The sequence below is a fragment of the Odontesthes bonariensis genome, chromosome 5 (genome assembly GCF_027942865.1).
Source record: "Odontesthes bonariensis isolate fOdoBon6 chromosome 5, fOdoBon6.hap1, whole genome shotgun sequence".
NCBI lineage: Eukaryota > Metazoa > Chordata > Actinopteri > Atheriniformes > Atherinopsidae > Odontesthes > Odontesthes bonariensis.
The window spans coordinates 37,004,350-37,027,633 of NC_134510.1; the positions used below are offsets into that span (position 1 = coordinate 37,004,350).

Sequence of the window (23,284 nt, forward strand, 5' to 3'; positions counted from 1 at the left end):
TCCTAATCGATCGCGGGCCAATCAGAGGTCTCCGTGCGTATTTACCAGGCTTTTACGGCCAATGGCGGCCGGCTCCCCACCGTCCCTCTTTTCTCGCTGAGGGGAGGGGAAGCGACCTTATTTGGCATTTATGACCTTATATGGAGCGCCGCCAGGGGAGGGCATCTGTACGGAGGTATCCAGCGACTGACACTTTCCCCAAATTGCAGCTTTGACTCTCAGAACCAGGAGACGCAGTCGCGCGGGGTGAAGCGATACTCGCGAGCGGCACGAAGATTGTTCGGTGTTGAGGACTGGCTCTCTTCAAACCGTCTCATACACGCCCAGGCGATCATCCGGAAAGCGCTGAGGATATTTCGACTGTGTTTTTGGTAAATAAATACACGAGCGCACGCTGACGTCGTTAACCCAAAAAAAAAATCCCCATCGCTGCACGCAAGAAAAAAGTGGATTCAGGACTTCCCACTCCGCGGAACTTGAGCTTTTTTTTTTTTGCCGATTTCAAGAGCTTGCTGGGACTAATTAAACCATTCACCGAACACAGTGAGCATGTGGTCAGTAGTAAAATAAACCTTTGACTTAAAAGAAATCTACCCTGAGAGCCCCCCCATATGCAGCCCTGAGAGTTTGACTAAAGAAAGGTGCAAAGAGGCGATTTATATCTGACTTCTGTGGTCTCCTCGGTCTCATTTGTCCTAATTTAAGATCAAGAGGAGAGCAAGAACCCCCTGAAAGCGTTTTATTCTGACAGCCGAGACGCTGAAATATTGGACTGACTTTCCCGAAAGGTTAAACTCTGAAGAACAACGTGTTTATGGATTGCTGCGCAGCGAGGAGCACCGGGAGTTGTAGGCTTTACGTCTGTGCGTTGATCATGTTGATACCTCGCTGTTGCTGTAAACTTTGATAGATGTTTACAGCAAGAATTAAGTAATTTAGATTTTTTTTATCCAGTTTTTTTTCCCCCCTTCTCGGTAAAACTCAGATAATCACAGACAGACCTCTGAGCAGAGAGGGAAGCGCCTTTCGTCCTCCCTCGTTTTTTTTTCTTCTTCCAAGACGTCAGGACGGATCTCTATCACGCAGTCTGACTCCTTCTGTGATTTAAACAAAGACCAAGTGTTTGGGGATAGCATGGCAATGGTAGTAAACCAGTGGCCAGAGAACATTTCTGCAGATCCGGGGTCTCAGCTCCAGATGTGCGGCCAGGAGCCCGGCGGGGGACCGGGGACTCCCAACGGTTCCACCCCGGGGAACGACGCACTTTCCGGGGACAAAATCCCAAACGTAGACTGCATGGTGTGCGGGGACAAGTCCAGTGGGAAGCATTACGGCCAGTTCACCTGCGAGGGATGCAAAAGCTTCTTTAAGCGCTCAGTGAGGCGAAACCTGACTTACACCTGCCGGGGGAACCGAGACTGCCCCATCGACCAGCACCACCGGAACCAGTGCCAGTACTGCCGGCTGAAGAAGTGCCTCAAAGTTGGCATGAGGAGAGAGGGTAAGGTTTGGTTTGGTTTATTCAACTGTGGTGTGAATGGGGTCAGAAATGGTTGATTAAAAACGTACTTCTGAGGTTAAAGTTATGCGTAAAAATCTACCTCAGCGAAGTCATTTAAAGCTGAATATTGTAAATTATAAGTTCAGAAAATATTGAACCCAAACTTGGATCGGAAGCTGTCTCGTCATGCTGGATTATTTGCGTTTGCAGAAGGTTTAAATGTGACGCTGTTGTGGTCAAATGGGAAAAGTGTCGATGAGAAATCTGTGCGCAATTCCATTTAATGACGTGCGCGCACCTTTTCACGCTATTCTCCCAAACGGTTTGTTGTTGTGGGTAAATAATCAGCCACCACCTGCGGTACCACAATGCTCATTCCTCATTCATTTATCAAATCCCAGCCATTCATCCTTTGCGCGCTCTGTCCTCTAAAATCCTCCCTTTGTCCATCTTCTTTAATTATGCTGTTAGTTCACCAACACCCCGAGCTCTATAAGAGGATGCCGCTACATTTGTTTCATTGTGTTGGATTAACAACGGGTCAGTTAATGCCAAAGAGGTTCAGTGGAAACGTGTTTGCTAAGAGGACTGCTTCCCCTGATAAATGATCGTGAAGCAGAGAGCAAGCATGCGCTGGGCGCATTTTTCAAAACGCTAAACCAAAATTAGACTAAATTGATCTCTGCTAATTGCTGCGTTTGCAGCGCCAAGTTTTGGATCAATTTGGTTTATGCATTATTGGATGGGATTACTTTATCCCAGCCATCCCATACACATAATTATTTTGCCTTTGAATTTTTTTTTTTTTTTTGTGTGTGTACAAGGCGCAAATTGTGCACACAATTCTTGGAGAACTTGCACGCTATGCGTAATTAACCGTTGGCTGCGTATTGATCGCAGAACAATGAGTTATTACCCACATGTGACTTATTTTATCAAATGTCTGCACGTTTAATAAAGACGTCACACTTCGCCCTATTTATTTCCTTTCTCTGGAGACAGAATAGGGTCAACAGCAACCAGTCCTGCTCAAGGACACTTAGGAAATGGACGTTGAAGGACAGATAGTGTCTCCGCGCAACACCAACGACCCCGTCGCCCTTTGTTCTTTAACCACACCAAAAATGTAAATACAAAGATGGTGGGAATACCCGCCCTCCTTAGATCTGAGCTGAGCTGATCCCTCAAGGGTTCCCGCAAGTGAGCTCCCTTGCCTCTCTGCCTGTGTGTGTGTGCGTGTGAGACTGTACACACAGGCATGTAAAGAAAGCCGCGAGCCACTCCGAGTCGGTCATGCTCCTTTCCGACTGAATGAACCCGAGGAAATCGCCTGATGCGCCACATCATGTTTACTGCAAAAATGTAGCCCATCCATCTGATTAAGTCTCATAATGACGCGGAAAGTTCAAAATTATAGATACTAATGAGTTCTGTCAGTGGATGAGATACTTTTTCTCAACTAAAATAAGCTCCTCTTCACTGGGGGATATTTTTTGGATAGTGAAATTGCGTCAGGGAAGTGGTTTTCTATGCAAAAATAATCATTCATATGCGTTTACAGTCATATTTGAAGCCAGAAAGAAGAGTTTTCCTGTACGTTTTTTTGGTAGAAATGTCTTCTTTGAGATGTCAAACACCACAGAATTCGTTTGTCTGGCTTCTGCTGCCATTCATCTGTTGCCAGATCCGTGCCGTTTTTAAGGAGTCACATACAAGGTCTTTGTGAAAGTGGATAGTAGTGTGATTTATTTTGAGAGGTTATTATTATAATTGTTCATAAATAATACGCATTGTCACTTTAAATTAAGTGCATAACACAAACTGAACGGGTCCTTTGTTAATTGAGGAAATATTGGTTTACATCCCGATAAATCAATATATATTTGTGTAGCGTTGAACTTTCATGAATATTTCAAACAGATCCTGCCATTAATAATTTATCGTAACATCTATTTCCTGGGATTCACAAATGAATCGTGTCAACAAGTGGCAGGACTGTTAAAGCAAAAGGCCACCAGTGTCTCCACAGAGGTCATCTATAAGTCATGTTTTCTGTATTATTCAGCACGGATTACCTAAGATGTTTATTCACAGGTACCATCCAGGAAAAATATGCATGTCATGTGCTTTATTCCTCTTTCAGAGGCTTTAAGATCCCCTCAAAATCAGAATAACCGAATGACTCGCATGTGAACGGGTAGTTTGTTGAGCTGGAAGAGCCAGAACTCTTGACTTTTCTGCAATATTTAGCTGCCTGAGAAGAAATTCTAAAGGTTTCACGAGTGTCAGATATAGAAGTTCTTTGCCTTTTAAGCGAGTGTGTCTTTTTCTTCCCCTGAGGGGACATTTGACCTCTTTCTTGAGACTGAAGCCGAACATAATATCATTTGTTGGAGACTTCTATCCAGAGAAGCTCTCAGCAACATGACGGCAAACATTTCAGACGGGATCAAACTTCTGAAACCTTGGCATGTGTCTCACCAGGCAGCTACACAAAATGTCCACTTGTTTCTCCGTCAGTGCAGTTTTTTAGGCCGACTGGGGAAACAGAGGCAGAGAAGCGAGTTACTGTGCTGATAAATGCATTTATTCACAGCGATAAGGTCATCCTGTCTGTTTCTTAAAGGCAGCGTTGCAGATGCGCTGGAGTGTGGTGACAATAAACAGAGCCAAACATCCATCTGCAGAACAGGAATCTATAATTCCCACACTGGACACACTCAGTGGGAAGTCTGCTGCCTCCTCTGACCCATGTTGCAATCTGACAAAATTCTTACAGCAGCAGAAAATATAGGTCACCCAAAACTAAAACATTAATAGTTGACAGGCTGAAGTCAAAGTCCAAATGTGTGAACCGTTTGGGGCCCCTCCGGTGTGTAAATACCCCAGTGCAGCGCTTAAGTTTAACAGTGTATTGACTAATCCGTGCTCCACACTGAGCGAGGCAATTCACCAGCGAAAACACTGCAGTTTGTCCTCCTTTGAGTCTGAAAAGCTTCACGAATCCAAACAGTTACGTAATTTAGCTGTTTGGATACGTGAAGTTCACTGGACTGAGTCATTATCAGAGAAAGTTGAAGTGATGGAGCCTAATGATGCTGAAGAGGTCCTTTCTTTTCTTTTTGCATCACAAATGTGGAAGAACTGTGAGCTTCCTGTCTGCAGCCGCCTCACTCTCAACCGACTTTGGATTCTGTTGGTTTGGGACCCGAGCAGCCCGACCTGTTTTTAATGTGTCACTAAGGTCACATGTGACAACCCTCCAAAAATAAGTAAAAAAAACAACAAATACAAGACGGTTTTGCTGGAAATAAGCAAAAAAATCTGCCAATGGAACTAGTGAAAATCGGCATGTCAAGATTTCTTGAAATAAGATGTGATATTTAGGACTTTTGAGATAAAAGTGATCTTCAAATTAGCTTAAAAACCTCTTCAAATGAAAAAAAAAGCTTGTTTAATGTGAAATATGACTCAAAACAAGATGTTTTCAAGACTTTTTCACTTAACAAGATATTCAAGATGTATTGTATTAAAACAAGTCCCTATATCTGACTGAAATAGTACTTGTTAGGCAGTTGTGTCTTATATTAAATGTAATGAGATACTCAATGACACAAATATACTTGGTAAGATTTAGATTTTTTCCAGTGCAAGGTTGAGAAAGAGTGCAAACATTTAAAACCCTGAAACAGGGTCCCAGAAAGCAAATCTTTTTCTCTTTTTCTCTCGACAGAGGGAATTTAGTCCCGCTTTGGCCTGTAGGGGCAATAAACAAGCATATGAGCGAGGCTCACAGAGTGCTGAGTGATTTTTGTTTACGGGTTAATTCAGGAGCTGCTTTGTCATAGTCTGGGATGGAGGCTGAGGGCAAACGGCAGCAGAGCTCACACAAAGCTCCTCATCTCTGTCTCTCTCTGTCTGTGTCACCGTGTTGCCTCCAGTTTTTTCCCCGCGTCCGCGCTTTCTTTCTCGTTTCTTTCGTGCGTACCTCTGCTCTTTCACGTCTGACAGATACCTTGGGACAGACCCAGTCATCATTCCAGCGAGCAGGTGGTTTGTTTTCAATAATTTATCCTTAAATGGGGAGAAGAGGGGCAGTTAAGCTGTCAGGAGAAACCCTTTCACTTGACCACATATCTCGGTTTATCCTGCACGCTGCAATATTCATTTGACATGCACCGGGTTTAAAAACTTGATGCTGTTTGTCTGCACAGTGCTCTGCAACAAACTGCTGTTTCTACCAGCCCTGATCTGTAAATCAGCAGCTACTCGTGGTAACACTCGAAGGCAGATCGAGTCCCATAACCGAACTCTACACTGGAAAAAATCTAAATCTTACCAAGTATATTTGTCTCATTTCTAGTCAAAATATCTCATTACACTTAATATAAGACACAACTGCCTAACAAGTACTATTTCAGCCAGATATAGGGACTTGTTTGAAGACAATACATCTGGAATATCTTGTTAAATGAAAAAGTCTTGAAAACATCTTGTTTTGAGTCATATATCATATGAAACAAGCTTTTTTTGACATTTGAAGAGGTTTTTAAGCTAATTTCAAGATCACTTTTAACTCAAAAGTCCTAAATATCACATCTTATTTCAAGAAATCTTGACAAGCCGATTTTCACTTATTCCATTGGCAGATTTATTGCTTATTTCAAGCAAAAACGTCTCGTATTTGTTGTTTTTTTACTTATTTTTGGAGGGGCATTTTTTCCAGTGTGGTAACACTCGAAGGCAGATCGAGTCCCGTAACTGAAGTCTTAGCTCTTTATAAAGTTGTGATAGTTCGCTGTTAGCAAACTCAACATGTCTTTGGCCAAACTAGCATTTGTGTTTGTGTCCATCTTTTTAGCTCCTGCTCTCTGCAAACCCCTGATAGAGAACTCTGATCTTAAAGCTGGTGAGTGCCTCTCTGTGCGCACCAGCAGTGAAGCTTTGTGTGTCTGCTTTTGTTGCAGAGAGAGAGAGAACCTTTAACATTTTAAGGTGGAAGGACGTTTCTTTCTTTTTTTTTTTTTTTTAAATAAACACTGCAGGAACCGCACATGCGCCTGCTCTCCTGCTCTCCTGCTCTTGCACAATTTCACACAATAGGATCAACAGAGTGGACCATGGACTCAGCCAGGCTGTTTGAAACCACAGTATTTGTAAATGCCACATAAATAACAGTAATTCTTTGGTAGAATTAACACAAAACTCCAAGTTAACACATGGTTAACCCCTTACAGCAACGACTGACACACATTTTTAGCTGCAAAGCAAAACAAAGATGTGCATCAGACACAGCTTTAAGATCAACAGGCTGGGAACTCTGCATCTACACTGGAAAAAATCTAAATCTTACCAAGTATGTTTGTCTCATTGAGTATCTCATCACACTTAATATAAGACACAGCTGCCTAACAAGTACCATTTCAGCCAGATATAGGGACTTGTTTGAATACAATACATCTGGAATATCTTGTTAAGTGAAAAAGTCTTGAAAACATCTTGTTTTGAGTCAGATTTCACATGAAACAAGCTTTTTTTTTCATTTGAAGAGGTTTTTAAGCTAATTTGAAGATCACTTTTAACTCAAAAGTTCTAAATATCACATTTTATTTCAAGAAGTCTTGACAAGCTGATTTTCACTAGTTCCATTGGCAGATTTTTTTGCTTCTTTTCAAGCAAAAACGTCTTTTATTTGTTGTTTTTTTTACTTATTTTTGGAGGGGCATTTTTTCCAGTGTGTCGGCCTTTTCTCTCCTTTTCCACACCGGCTCCTCTCTGCTCCGGTTCGACTGTCGCTCCTCTGCTGCAGTGACCCGCGGGTCAAAGTTTAGGGCCTAAATAAAGCTATGAGAGCCATGGGGATATCACCTTGGTGTCACATCACACACTGCCCTCTCAGCTCACATTCGCACACGCCGAAGCGTATGAAATTACATTTCCTTTACTTTCCAAATGTATTTTTAGTAGATAAACGTCTTGTTTTTCAGCTTACAGCCACATGTTGTGTTATTTCTAATGAGTTTCTAATATAAGTGACGGTATAAGACACAGAGACACAGGTTCAGGAGAGGAAACTGCTCACCAATGGAAGCTTTATAAAATGGAAAAGCTTCTCATTAAAGCCAACTATTAGATTGAGGCAGATCTATGATGCATCTGTGTTGCTGCAGAACTGTGACCTTTTAGTCCAAATGTTGACAGGCCTTAATTGTATTTAGCTGCTGTAATTCCACCAACAGTCTGACCCAGAGGCCAAAGCCGGGGAAGCCGGGCAGCTACTCTGCCAGCTGCCGTTAGCTGAGGCGGCGTTTTGAAAGACGCAGCTGAGAGGTCCCGTGTTGCCTCGGTTTGTCATTCTGGTGTCTGGAATAAAAACTCCGACGCTATATATTTCCTAAAGTTGTCTTGCTGCTTTTTTTTCCTCCGCTAACAGACTCATTTGGTTTAATTAAGCTAAGCCACAGTTCAATTAAAAAGCAGGATTACAGCAGACACCCAGCCTAGTTTTCTGCTCCCATCCCCCCCTTTTCATCCTCCGTCTCTCTATCCCTGACCCTGCTTTCCTTTCTCTTATCCTCAGGCATCTGTTTAATGTCATTCTGTCTCTCTTGCTCTCTTTCTGCCCTCCCGTACGCTAAGATACCACAGCTCTTTCTCTCTATTCCTTCAGACCTCCCCACCATCGCCCCTCGACTCCTTTCTCCTTCCTGTCTGTGTCTCAGTCTCTCCACCAGCTGTAGGCCAGGGAAAAACAGAGAGCGATGTGTTTCAGTCAGACGTACTCGAGTGCTCTGTCTCTCAGGCACGAGTGACCCCCACAATGAGGCTTTTGAAAAGTCAAGTGGATCAAGTAGATTCCCTACCATCTGCCGGATTAACGACTAATCGATATAAGAGCAGATTAATAGCTGTGAATTCACATATCGGGCGCATGAGAAGCAGGAAGGTCTTTACGGGGGGAAAGCTTTTAAAAACTGAAGAACTCATATAGTAGATTATTTTAGTTTGTTATTGATATCCACTCACACTTAACCTTATTTATTTACAAAAAGATGGAAGTTTGGAGCATGCGCAGAGCCCCTAAGGTCCATGCTGGAGTAATTCCATCCCCTACCGTGTAATCTGGATGTGTTTGTTCAGTTTTGAGAAGCTCAATTGTGTAACATTGTGGTTGGTTAGAGTAAAGTAAACCTGCCCACTCTCATCCATGGCCCCTTAACCTTCATTTCAAAGGGAAAAGGTGCTCTTTTGTGGTCTTTTAACCCCTCAAATGGGTGCCATCACTCTCAGAAATAGGAGTACAGTACGAGTCCTTTTTTGTCCCCTGAGGTACAATCTGTACTAATGGACCCCTTTTTAAGGGTCCAAAAGGTACATATATGTCCTCAAGTGGTAAATGGTACATATATGTACTTTTTTGATGGTCCAAAAGGCACATATATGTCCTCAAGTGGTAAAAGGTACATATATGTACCTTTTTGATGGTCCAAAAGGCACATATATGTCCTCAAGTGGTAAAAGGTACATATATGTACCTTTTTGATGGTCCAAAAGGTACTCAATATATGTCCTCAAGTGGTAAAAGGTACATATATGTACCTTTTTGATGGTCCAAAAGGTACTCAATATATATCCTCAAGTGGTAAAAGGTACATATATGTACTTTTTTGATGGTCCAAAAGGCACATATATGTCCTCAAGTGGTAAAAGGTACATATATGTACTCAAGTGGTAAAAGCTACATATATGTACTCAAGTGGTAAAAGGTACATATATGTACTTTTTTGATGGTCCAAAAGGTACATATATGTCCTCAAGTGGTAAAAGGTACATATATGTACTTTTTTGATGGTCCAAAAGGCACATATATGTCCTCAAGTGGTAAAAGGTACATATATGTACTCAAGTGGTAAAAGGTACATACATGTACCTTTTTGAGGGTCCAAAAGCTACATATATGTACTCAAGTGGTAAAAGGTAAATACATGTACCTTTTTGATGGTCCAAAAGGTACTCAATATATGTACTCAAGTGGTAAAAGGTACATATATGTACTCAAGTGGTAAAAGGTACATATATGTACTTTTTTTCTACATGCTGGGGTACAATAGACAGTCTGTGTTAGGCTACTTCAGTATAAGGGTACAAAACTATACCTTCTGAGGGTACTGCCCCAGTGACAAGCCATCGTACCCCTAAAGGTACAATTCTGTACTTTATTTTCTGAGAGTGTGGATGGTTAAATGACCACAACTTCTCTCCAAAAGAAAAGAGACGCCTAGAACCGGGCGGAAGGACCAAAAGCACGAATTAAAAACGGATTCATGTCCAAACTCTTCTCATAAATGAGATGGTCAGAAAGCGTCAGACGTCCACAGCTAACGCTCCACAGATCATTCTGGGGTGTTTTACTTATGAACGAGCAACATGTCGGAGGACACATGAACAGACGACCAACTCTGGAGGGCATAAAACTACTCATTTAGTTTCAAGTAAACCTAAACCATCCGGTCAGATTTGGGAGGTAAAAACCACGATGAATTAATTACAAAATAGCTTAAATTAAAATAATCCGGGTACATTCAAGAACTTCAATAAAAAATAAGATAGACATAGGAAATGTTTAAAACATATGTAACCCATATGGAACCTAAAAAACAAACATTCACCTATCCATGGGGGAAAAACGAGTTTAGGAAACTTAGCGCTACATGTTTCCTCAAGTTAGATGTTGAGTTTCTGCTGAAATGTGCGTTTGTTTTGGTTGACACAGAAGACACATAATGTAGCTGCTGTTTCTCACTCTTTGTAAGGTAAACATGCTTTCAGTATGAGGCCTCGTCTGCGTCTTCATTTCCCACCGTTGGTTCTGACATTTTTCATCTGTTTCTTTGTTTGTTTGCTACGACTGCTAATGCTAAAGCTAACCCGTACCGCCGCTGAGATCGAGTATGGTCACGTGACCAGACTGCACGGCTGCGTCTGATTGGTGGAACACAGTCAGGTGGTAGAGCCTTTGGCGGAAGTCTCTCTCTCTGTCAGAATAAAACATTAAAATGAGGCGTACGCGGGGGATAAAAATAATGAGGCGTAGAATACCAAAGAGGTAAGAAGAAAAGTAACCAGCTCATTGTAGCCTAATGTAGCGGAGTAAGAGGACAGTTTCTGCTGCACACATCTACTCAAGGAAAAGTAAAAAGTATAGAGATTTAAAACTACTCCTAGAAGTATAATTATTTCAAAAACGTACTCAAGTAAATGTAACTCGTTCCTACCCACCTCTGTACACAGTGAGTTTTTTTCTTTTTTTAGTGGTCTGCATTGCATGCACCACATGTCCACCGAGTCTTCCAGGACTGCTGCCTTCAGTGAGCCTTTCACCACCCGTAAAAGTGACTGAAAACATATTTGATCAGTTAATCTTTGTGGGAATTGCAGCATCTCATCTCTGGAGCACTTTCACCCTCCCAGTGTTGTTTGATTTTTCCCTTGTTTGTAAAAATTCTGCAAAGCCGGAGGCGCGCGGCTAATCCGACAGCCGTCCTGTGACGAGGAATGTCTGTTGTGCAACGCTGTCTTTGTGACGGCCAACACCTCTTCTTAACTCCACTGTTTGCCCAAGGAGACGGCATTCTTTTCCCCCGAAACATGAGTTGACACAAGTTCACGGCAGAAACTAGTAGTTTGGGGTCAACACCTTTAGCGCGGAGGTATTTTTATTTTTTTTCATTTTAGCCGCGCAGACAAGGTACATATTAAAGGCATTTTTATAGCAGTCTTTGAGCGATTTGACCTCTCGTTTTTCAGAGGCGTCATGGTTACGTTCGGTGGCCACAGCTGCTGCGTTTGAGCTGACAGGTGATGGAGAGCTGGAGAGCATTTTTTCCAAACCCCTCCCTCCACCTGTCTCTTTATGTAAACCTCGACTCTTATCTGGAGCCTCATCTCGAGCTGTATTCAAACACGTTTCACCTTTTCTCCGTTGCCCTCAATCTCGTTTTTCTCGACTTGTCACCTTTCCCTCCCCCCCCCTCACCATTTCAGCCTTTTTACCTCCCCCCCCTCACACATGGTCTCTCTTTGCATTTTCATTGCCTCCCTCCCCTCTCACACTTGCTCGGTGTAACAGTAGATGGAGTTATTAGTCAGACAGTGGGGATGGCTGAACAGGTGTTTTCCAAATGGGCCTTTGAGCGCTCGCCGCATCATCATCACTCCACACCCGTGGGGGCTGGGACATGTGTGTTGGAGAGCTTGGCCTCTGTTTGCCCTTTTCGCCTCAGGCTGAGCCATTTGCCATTACAGGGACTGAGGTGGGGGGGGGGGGGATGTAACATGTATTCATGTGCGGGTGCATAACATATGTAGGTGTGAAGAGGTGTTATATCTTTACCAGCTGCTGCTTGTCATTACTCATTGATGCACAACAGCAGTGGAGAATGGCCTTGGTCTGGCCACTTTCCACCACCCCACTGGAAACAAGAGCACCGACACATTTAAGAGTCACAGAAACGTTTTCTACAGTCCTCACAGGCTCAATTTGCTCCTTCCTTTTTCTATACACTGGAAAAAATCAAAGTCTTACCGAGTATATTTGTCTCATTTCTCGTCAAAATATCTCATTACACTTAATATAAGACGCAACTGCCTACACTGGAAAAAATGCCCCTCCAAAAATAAGTAAAAAAAACAACAAATACGAGATGTTTTTGCTTGAAATAAGCAAAAAAATCTGACTTTTTCATTTAACAAGATATTCAAGATGTATTGTATTAAAACAAGTCCCTATATCTGGCTGAAATAGTACTTGTTAGGCAGTTGTGTCTTATATCAAGTGAAATGAGATACTCAATGAGACAAATATACTTGGTAAGATTTAGATTTTTTCCAGTGTAACAAGTACCATTTCAGCCAGATATAGGGACTTGTTTGAAGACAATACATCTTGAATATCTTGTTAAATTAAAAAGTCTTGAAAACAAATTGTTTTGAGTCACATATCATGTGAAACAAGTTTTTTTTTTTTTTTTTTACATTTGAAGAGGTTTTTAAGCTAATTTCAAGATCACTTTTATCTCAAAAGTCCTAAATATCACATCTTATTTCAAGAAATCTTGACAAGCCAATTTTCACTAGTTCCATTGGCAGATTCTTTTGCTTATTTCAAGCAAAAAAGTCTTGTATTTGTTGTTTTTCTTACTTATTTTTGGAGGGGCATTTTTTCCAGTGTATTCATATGGTCTCCAAACTTTTACACCCCCCCCCCCCCCCCGGGCTTTTAGAACTCACTTCATTTTGCATGCAGACCTTGTACGGCTCCCCCTATACTGTTGAAAGTTTAATAATAACCGCATGGCGTACAGTTTGAATCGATGATTCTTTTTGTGTGGGAGAAAGAAAAATGGTCAAAGTCAAAGCTGACTTCTCACCACTGTCTTTTCCAACAGCAGTCCAACGAGGCCGTACATCCAACTCTCAGACCAGCCCAGGACAGTACCTGACCAACGGCACCGACCCGTACAACGGCCAGCCCTACCTTTCCGGCTTCATTTCCCTCCTGCTGCGTGCCGAGCCCTACCCGACGTCCCGCTACGGGGCTCAGTGCATGCAGGGAAACAACCTGATGGGCATCGAAAATATCTGCGAGCTGGCAGCTAGGCTGCTGTTCAGCGCCGTCGAGTGGGCCAAGAACATCCCCTTCTTCCCCGACCTTCAGCTCATGGATCAGGTGAGTTGGCTACTTGGATGACAGGCGAGGCTAAACATAATCCGATACAAGCAGCTCTGGTTTCTCCCCAGTGTCGTGTCGTCATAATAATTAACGCTAACAAGAAAATCAGAGCTTAAATAATCAGATTCCCTCATTCGCTCGATTCAAAAACCCGAAACAAAACAGGAAAAACAATGAAATATTACGGTTTCTTTACGGCTGAGCACATTTTTTTAAGGCCTTACACAGAACTGATCCAGTAAAGAAAGACAACAACACCATTTTGACACTTTTTTCTGTGTTAATCATCACTCCATTACATGTAAAAGGAAACCTGTGCGGCGGTCGGTGCGAACGGACCTGACATCGATCCTCCGCCCGTAGATTTACACCTGCAGCGGAGTCTTGGCACGGAGTGATTGCCTGACCTATAAATATTCACATGCACATTTGGCAGGCTCACTCATCACAAATATGTCAAGCTATAGCTGCACCCGATCATTAATGCGCCATTAATGTCAAATCACTATGTAAAATACTGTATATCTGTCCTTAACCTCTGAGTAAACGCTTTACTGCTCATTAACTGCTGGTATTCTTTCCATGAACCCACTCTTGTGATTGTGCACATTTAGTATTATTTAGTATAACTGAGTATAATTGCATAAACTGTGTTTAAAGTCTGCTCTGCCGTAATAATAAGGGCTTTTACAAAAGTTTTAGAGCAAATTCTGCCTTAAAACGTGTGCAGAAATAAGTTTTACACTGGAAAAACTCAAAGTCTTACCAAGTATATTTATCTCATTTATTGTCAAAATATCTCATTACACTTAATATAAGATGCAACTGCCTAACAAGTTCCATTTCAGCCAGATATAGGGACTTGTTTGAAGACAATACATCTGGAATATCTTGTTAATTGAAAAAGTCACATATCATATGAACCAAGCTTTTTTTGACATTTGAAGAGGTTTTTAAGCTAATTTCAAGATCACTTTTATCTCAAAAGTCCTAAATATCACATCTTATTTCAAGAAATCTGGACAAGCCGATTTTCACTAGTTCCATTGGCAGATGTTTTTGCTTATTTCAAGCAAAAACATCTTGTGTTTGTTGTTTTTCTTACTTATTTTTGGAGGGGCATTTTTTCCAGTCTATCCTCTTTGCTTTCGGTCGTCTGAGACCTCCGCAAATACTAATCGAATTATTGCGCAATTTTTTGGGATAAAAGGATCCAGATTCAACTCAAAATTGACTGTGGTCCCCCTTCGCCCAGGCTCCATCCCTCCACTAAATGTGATTAAATTCAGGAAAGTAGGTTTTTACGTCATCGTGCTGAGAAACAGAAAGAGCAGCAGCGATCGGGCTCCTGCCTCGGGCCGAGTAATTGAAGGTTGCGATCTAAATTTTAGGGTTTTGTCGACAACGTGCACTTAAAATCAAGATTATATATTTTAAAAGATATCCCAACTCTGTGCCACTTGCATTCCAGGTGGCGCTGCTGCGCATGTCATGGAGCGAGCTGTTTGTCCTGAACGCCGCCCAGTGCTCCATGCCGCTCCACGTGGCGCCCCTGCTGGCGGCCGCCGGCCTGCACGCCTCGCCCATGTCCGCGGAGCGCGTGGTGGCCTTCATGGACCACATCCGAGTCTTCCAGGAGCAGGTGGAGAAGCTGAAGGCCCTGCAGGTCGACACCGCCGAATACTCCTGCCTCAAGTCCATCGTGCTCTTCACATCTGGTGAGTACGAGTGAAACACACTGGTGATAAAAAAAAGAAGACGGGGAACTATAAAACCCCCATGTTGTCTTTTTATATATAACGTAAAGCTATAGAAGGGCAGATGTTTGGTTAGTAAGTTGTGAAAAGTTTTAAAGATGATTTGCACATTTTGCTTGCGACATAGAAAATAATTCATCCTCCTGAAGCAATAAAAGTAGCGTCGAGTGTGGCAACTTATCATGAGCTGTTGGGACGGAAAGGAAAGATTTACGCCATTTAAAGGGCAACGTTTGCTTTCCTGCTACACTGGAAAAAATGCCCCTCCAAAAATAAGTAAGAAAAACCACAAATAAAAGACGTTTTTGCTTGAAATAAGCAAAAAAAATCTGCCAATGGAACTAGTGAAAATCGGCTTGTCAAGATTTCTTGAAATAAGATGTGATATTTAGGACTTTTGAGATAAAAGTGATCTTGAAATCAGCTTAAAAACCTCTTCAAATGTAAAAAAAAAGCTTGTTTCATATGAAATCCGACTCAAAACAATTTGTTATATTATATTAGATAATATACAAGATATTCCAAATGTATTGTCTTCAAACAAGTCCCTATATCTGGCTGAAATAGTACTTATTAGGCAGTTGTGTCTTATATTAAGTGTAATGAGATATTTTGACGAGAAATTATACAAATATACTTGGTAAGACTTTGATTTTTTTCTCAGCAAAATATGACCTTGAATCAGCATCAATGAACCCCTCACTGTTGTTTGAGTGTTTAGGCAACTTGTCGCCTTGAATTTGAAATATCGCTCACTTTCTTACTATGATTTATTTATTCCTAAACTCCTGCCAATCGCTTGTAACCGGGCTCGTGTTATAACTGGACATTTTTACAACTTTCTGATTAATTTCAACCGTAAATTAACCCGAAAACTCTGAAAAGAGGCGTTATTATGTAAAAAAGTTGCTCAGGCAGTCGTGGCGTTGCAACAGAAAGGTCAAGCTTCATCTATTAAGTGTCTTTAAAACTTTGAGTTTCTCAGTTTCTCGGTCGTTTACTTCCAAAAATACAAAGTTTAAGAAAACCGAGTTCTAGATCCTTTGTCCACAACATTTCTCTCTTTCTACAATGGAAAAATTTCTAAATCTTACCAAGTATATTCGTCTCATTGAGTATCTCATGACACTTGATATAAGACACAACTGCCTAACAAGTACTATTTCAGCCAGATATAGGGACTTGTTTGAAGACAATACAAATAATATCTTGTTAAATGAAAAAGTCTTGAAAACATCTTGTTTTGAGTCATATTTCATATGAAACAAGCTTTTTTTTTCATTTGAAGAGGTTTTTAAGCTAATTTCAAGATCACTTTTATCTCAAAAGTCCCAAATATCACATTTTATTTCAAGAAATCTTGGCAAGCCGATTTTCTCTAGTTCCATTGGCAGATTTTTTTTGCTTATTTCAAGTAAAAACGTCTTTTATTTGTGGTTTTTCTTACTTATTTTTGGAGGGGCATTTTTTCCAGTGTGTGAAATGCCTGCAACTGTTGTGACTACTAAACTTTTTACACTTTAACTTTGAATAAGCTTCATCTATTAAGCGTCTTTAAAACTTTGTTGTTTCTCAGTTTCTCGGTCGTTTACCTCCAAAAATATAAAGTTTAAGAAAATTACATGGAGCAAAACAGAATTCTAGATACTTTGTCCACGACATTTCTCTCTTTCTATGAAGTAGTTCCTGTCCTAAACTTCCAGATGCAGAAGTTCAGCTCAACATCTGCCTGTTCTACTTTGAACTCTGACTTTATGCATATATAAATATTGCTTGTTGGGTATTTCCGACACCCCACGTGACTAAATTACCAACGAAGATGAATTATTCTGGACGGATCCAGAGTTTCTCCGGTTCACAGACGGTAACCAGGTGATCCAAACTTGTTTTTAATCCAGCACAGATGGCTGAATTTGCCCCCGTACACCATTTCTTCTTTGCTGCTGCGTCCCTCACGCATGCGACTTGTGCGACTACACGAACTCACAGGAGGATTATCGGTAGATTTGGATGTCAACAAAAACACCACCTCTCTCCTGTGAGTAAGTTTACTGTGGCTCAGACAGAAAAGGAGGAATTAGCAGGTGGCTAATCTGACTTCTGTGGCGCAATTTAATTATTTTGATTGGTTTATTCATGTCAACTGGGACTCTTAATCACAGGGTATCACATAAACAACTTAACCTGAATTAGAGAAATCGGCCAATGGGAGGGATCCGCTGTGTATTTATTTTCAGCTCAGGGAAACTTAATTCTAACAATAAAATGACTTATTTAACCAGAGAACCAGAATAAAGCAGTCGGCGCATTGATAAATAACTAAATAACACGTGTAATTCATGTCTTCTGGCTGGTTTTTGACATATTTTTCATGACTTATTAACAGCTGATTGCTGCGTCAGTGTTGCTCAGATGTGTAAAAATGCTCATATTCATCCGAGCAGCTGTTAATAATAAAAAGAGATCCGCAGCTTGGATAACTTCATCAGTCTGTCAAACACTTTATGGTCTTTGTGGCTCTGTGGTTTCCCACATCGGCACGTCTGAGCACTGGATTCATGACTTTTTTGGAGCTATTTGAAACGGCAGCGTTACATTTATGATTGTTTGATTGCGCTGCTCTCGAGAAATCACATCTAAACACAAAACTTTCTTTTTTTAAAGAGTCTTAACAACTCAGAAACCTTCCATTGCAAACTGTGGACACGCTTATGCTTTTCCTTAAATGAAAGCGTCCCAAATACAGTGCCGTGTTGTGCAAGAAGTGCACGTGAATGGTGGGATGGATGGTGACGTTACACTGCAGACTTCTGAGTTCAGCTTTCAGTGTCCGTTGCTTAAGGTTAGGCATAGAAACACACAGGATTAGACTTAGATATTAACAATTATGTGGTTGCAGGTTTGCATCACGTCACTTGAACACAATTCAATGCAAGTCTGAGAGGATTTTATACATGGAACGGATTTAGAGATAAATAAAAAAGCTTAGCACGGTGTGTTTTACTCTCCAACTGGCCTATCTGACTCTGATTGGTCATTTGCAAGACAAATCACCTCGATATAAAAGTAATAAACGCTCTTTCCAAGACAGACCTTCTAACATTTCTGTCCCACAGAGCTGAGCACCATCAAAATAACGCGAAAGCGGCTTCGGCACAACGTAAAACACGAGCAAACGAGACAGACGCTCTCGCGGTGGTCTATAAGAGCTGCGAATGCGTTTCCATTTCCAGCCTTCGTGTTTTCTTTATGCCAAACACATGGGCGTGCTTTTAAAAAAACTAAAAATCTGTTGCAGAAGCCAGAGAAAAGGCATCGAATCTCTCTGTGAAACTCACAGGCGGAATGACGAAGGGAAAAAGAAAGCGCTTCGAAACGAGACAGAGATGTTTAAACGGGGAAAAAAGCCCCGTCTTAATCCACAACCTTTTCACCTCCAACAGAGGCTGACCGAGAGGTGACCTCGGTGCTTCAGCAGATATTGTCTCACTGGCTCCATATGTAAATGCTGCTGCTACAGTCATCCAGCCAGTCATGGTCTCTGCTCGCAGTGAATTTCTCTGTAATGCGATCCTTCTGTTACGCTATTAAAGGCATCTATTGATCATTTTGAGCTGCTTGTGCCTCGTTTTAAAGGAGTTTTTGAGTCGATTTTGCTCACGTTTATTAACATTAACCCCAAAGAAAGTAGATTAAACTAAATGAAATCCATTGTTCTGCAGACATAAAGAAAGTTATCTCAAAGTTAGTGGTGTGATAATTTAAAACAGCAACTTTTCTCACCCACAGCGGCTCGGTACGCTTGCTCAGATTTGAGGCTTTGAGCCTCACGTCCTCACGTTTTATGTGGCAATATGTCCTCTCCTCTGGGCTGCAGACGAGATTAAATCAAAACACAATGCTTGTCTGTCTTTACAAAACCCTTGAGACAGTCATTGTTTTGATACTGCTTGCACACAAACCCTGTTGAGGTTTATCCCAGCAGTCACAGGGCTCCAGCGCAAGCCAAAATACTGTCACATCTGGGATCCTTCACCGAGAGATCACGCTTTGTGACCCACAAGGAAACCGATGGTGAAGAAGTCGGCGCTGGAATGCCTCTTTTCTGCGTATTTAATTGCGTTTTTTCCTCCTTTTCTGCCCTGCATGGCTCGTTACACTGGAAAAAATGCCCCTCCAAAAATAAGTAAGAAAAAAAAAACAAATGCAAGACGTTTTTGCTTGAAATAAGCAAAAAAATCTGCATGGAACTAGTGAAAATCGGTTTGTCAAGATTTCTTGAAATAAGATGTGATATTTGGGACTTTTGAGTTAAAAGTGATCTTGAAATTAGCTTAAAAACCTCTTCAAATGTCAAAAAAAGCTTGTTTCATGTGAAATACGACTCAAAACAATTTGTTTTCAAGACTTTTTCATTTAACAAGATATTCCAGATGTATTGTCTTCAAACAAGTCCCTATATCTGGCTGAAATAGTACTTGTTAGGCAGTTGTGTCTTATATTAAGTGTAATGAGATATTTTGACGAGAAATGAGACAAATATACTTGGTAAGACTTTGAGTTTTTCCAGTGCATGGCTCGTTACACTAGAAAAAAATGCCCCTCCAAAAATATGTAAAAAAACAACAAATACAAGACTTTTTGCTTGAAATAAGCAAAAAAAATCTGCCAATGGAACTAGTGAAAATAAGTGAAATAAGATGTGATATTTGGGACTTTTGAGTTAAGTGATCTTGAAATTAGCTTAAAAACCTCTTCAAATGTCAAAAAAAGCTTGTTTCATATGAAATCTGACTCAAAACAATTTGTTTTCAAGACTTTAAAGATATTTTGACTAGAAATGAGACAAATATACTCAGTAAGACTTTGATTTTTCCCACTCTGCACGTACGTAGCATCTCCACCGAACCTCCTCCGTGTTAAATGGGTGGATCCACCTCTCCTTTTCCTTCCTTCAGTCATCTCTCCTTTATGATCCCATCTATTATTGAAACCAGTCGCCCCCCCCTTTTCCTCCGTATGCTCCCCAAACCCGAAACTCCAAGCTTGAGTCCAAGCCCCAGGACCCCTGCCCCCCACCGCAGGAGCTGAATTATGTATGCTGCGTTCAGTGAGAAGAAGGATTCGCTGTGACCTACATAACCCCTGTAGCCCTGAGCATCTCATGCGACTTCCACACGCACGTGCTCACGCATTGATATTTAAAAAGGAGAGAGAAAGAAAAAAAAGGCCTCTCTTGTCAAAAGGTATCTGGAGACGAAACATTTTGTGGGAGATTTCAACACTGAGGAGGTGACTGTAATGGAGGCGGACACTCGCTCGCATACTCGCACTAAACAGACCTGTTAATAAACCTGACTCCTGCAGACCTGGCACGATGACCTAACAAGTTCAGACAAACACCAATTGTCTCCAGCCTCCCTCTGAGTCCCCCCCCCCCCCGACACAACTCCCCCTCCCCCTGTGAAACCCGGGCCCATCAAGCCACATCAAGCGAGCGGGCATCTCAGTCCTGCCACCCCGATCCCTCGCCCCCTCTGACCTGGTGTGTGCCCAAGAATCAGACAAAAGAACGCGGTGCTTGGCGTGGAAGGGCGCCTACGGAGCTGTCGCTTCGGCACGCGAAGTGGTCTCAGTTGCAGAGACAGCTTTGCTAATCCCAACCAGGCAGTTGACTGTTTTGTCACGCAGGACCCAAAGTGGCAATCTGACAAAAACACAGTCCAGTTTACCCCCGTGTGCAGGGAAATACAAGCAAAGTGGGAGCAATTATTCACCTAGACCAGCGATACTCACTAGAGCCACATTGGCAGAGCCAAATCAAGGGAAGAGCCACTTTTACCACAACACTGGAAAAAATCAAAGTCTTACCAAGTATATTTGTCTCATTTCTAGTCAAAATAGTCAAAAGCTCTATTTCAGCCAGATATAGGGGCTTGTTTGAAGACAATACATCTTGAATATCTTGTTAAATGAAAAAGTATTGAAAACAAATTGTTTTGAGTCACATATCTTATGAAACAAGCTTTTTTTGACATTTGAAGAGGTTTTTAAGCTAATTTCAAGATCACTTTTAATTCAAAAGTCCCAAATATCACATCTTATTTCAAGAAATCTTGACAAGCTGATTTTCACTAGTTCCATTGGCAGATTATTTTGCTTATTTCAAGCAAAAACGTCTTTTATTTGTTGTTTTTCTTACTTATTTTTGGAGAGGCATTTTTTCCAGTTAACATACTAAAGTCCCCTTTTGCAAATATGCATTTCTACATATAAAACATCCCACAGAAAAAGAAACAACACAGCCAATACATTTTCAATTCAGACCACATTTACCTTAATACTGGGATGAGCGGAAGCTGGCGTGCATGTCCTCGACTCTCTTCATGTTGTATTTGTAGTTTGTTGTTGTAATCATAGTGAGACATTCAGGATGAGCATGGTTTCTGTGCTGGTTTTTGCCCTTTTTTAATTAAAAACCGATCCATTGTGCCTGCATCTCGCGCTGGCTAAAGGAGCTAGCGTGCTCTGCGGTCAAGTGTGATGGTGGTTTAAGCGGGCTGCGTTGCCAGGTTTAACAGTGTACCCCCTTTGGGAAACACCATTAGGCCTTAATTAATACTTAATAAAAATACTTAATACTACAAAAACGCAAACTTAATATAAATACTTAATACTGTGCAGTATTCGCTGTGTGTTATTTGAATAAAATGTATTGTTATTGTTATCATATTGTTATAAGCTACTATGTGAGTGCGAGCCGCCAATTAGAGCTTGAGGAGCCGCACAATGAGGATCTCTAACGTAGAGTAATGAGAATGGAAGCCGTTGGGGGTGAGGACTCGGGAGGGATTGACGTGCTTGATTAAAACATGGAGTGAATGAAATTTTTTTGCAGAGGCCGGGTTTACACAGGGGACAGATGAAAGTGCGCGATGATAAAGAGGACCTATGATGCGAGGTTAGAGGTTAAAACTCGCAGGCCGACACTTTAAAAACAGAAAGAAACAAGCTGGAGGATAAATTGCCCTCATCGAGTACCTGTCTTCCAAATGCGGGTTCACTGGTGGGGCAGGGAGCACTCTGGCAGGATATACAGCACATTGCAGAGTACAGTAAAAATGTGTCTTTGTTTGGAGTTCACACATTTCTGACCTCCTTTACTAAATCCCCGCGCTCTCCTCTCCACACAGAGGGTGTGAAAAGTATCACACACAGTGTTACACACTCTCTGGGTTGTGCGAGACTCTGGCCAAGGAGGGGGCTGGCGGGGGGGGGGGGGGGTATGATGAGGTGGAAGGCAGAACATGACCTCCAGCTGAGGGGAAAGTGAACACTGTAGTGTGCTGTGAACACAGACTACGGGGGTGAAGGAGATTTGTATCCCTGCAGTGACAACCTTGATTTTTTTTTTTTTTTTTAAGATCACTCTAGACTTAAGGAGTTTAAAGGAAAAGGAGCGCGGTTACATTTTATCGACCTTTATGGAGTCTTTTTACATTTCAAAATGCAAAAATGTACAAAATACATTTGTATTGCTTCTTGGCACAACTTCCTGACAGCGAAACACAAAACTAAGGCTGCGTTCGAAACGGCATACTACACACTTCCATACTACATACTGCATACTGATCGATCAGACAGTATGCAGAGCGTTTCCCCACAATGCATTTTGCTCCTGCCCGAGCCGAAATCAGCCGGCCTGAAGCTGATTTCTCTTAAGCTCTAAACTCTGTAAACTTTAGCAACATTTGAAACATTTTCAGGTGAGAAAGTAGTCGTTTAGATCCCCAACGTGTTGAAAACCTGACAAAATACCGGCTGTTTACAATTTTGTTCCCACGAATTCGGTGCTACTAAAGCTAGCCGCAGTGAGCAACGCTCTTCCGGTTATTTTCACAAAATAAAACACCCGTTGCCTTTTATCATAGAGAAAGCCATTACGATACAATTGGTGCTTTTGTTTTGAAAACAGGAAGTGAACCTACCCTCGTTGTAGCTAGCTTGAAACTGCCGTTTTGACAGGAAATGACGATCGGCGACGTCACGTTACGTTGCATCTTGGGTAGTTTGAGTACGAGTAGTAACCTCATGATGCATACCCAACATTTCGGAGAATCTAGTATGCATCCGGGAACTTCTCGCTTACTCAAACTTGCTTACTAACTCAAAAAGTTAGTATGAGTAGTAGGAGAAGTATGCGGTTTCGAACACAGCCAAAGTTCACAAAAATCAGGAAGATTACAAATGTCAGCCGAGCTCAACGATGTGATCTTCACAGGAGGGAAGAATTCA

At 41.6% G+C, this 23,284-nt stretch overlaps 1 protein-coding gene across 1 annotated transcript in view; it reads left to right on the top strand.

Moving 5' to 3' along the window:
- The first annotated feature begins 223 nt into the window (after window positions 1–223).
- nr2f5 (nuclear receptor subfamily 2, group F, member 5) overlaps window positions 224–23,284 on the top strand; it is a 28,695-nt gene continuing 5,634 nt past the window's right edge. The window contains exons 1-3 of the mRNA XM_075466285.1: window positions 224–1,501; window positions 12,949–13,229; window positions 14,704–14,950. Coding sequence (XP_075322400.1) covers window positions 1,135–1,501; window positions 12,949–13,229; window positions 14,704–14,950 — 895 coding nt within the window. The 5' untranslated portion in view covers window positions 224–1,134. The remainder of the gene's footprint in view (window positions 1,502–12,948; window positions 13,230–14,703; window positions 14,951–23,284) is intronic.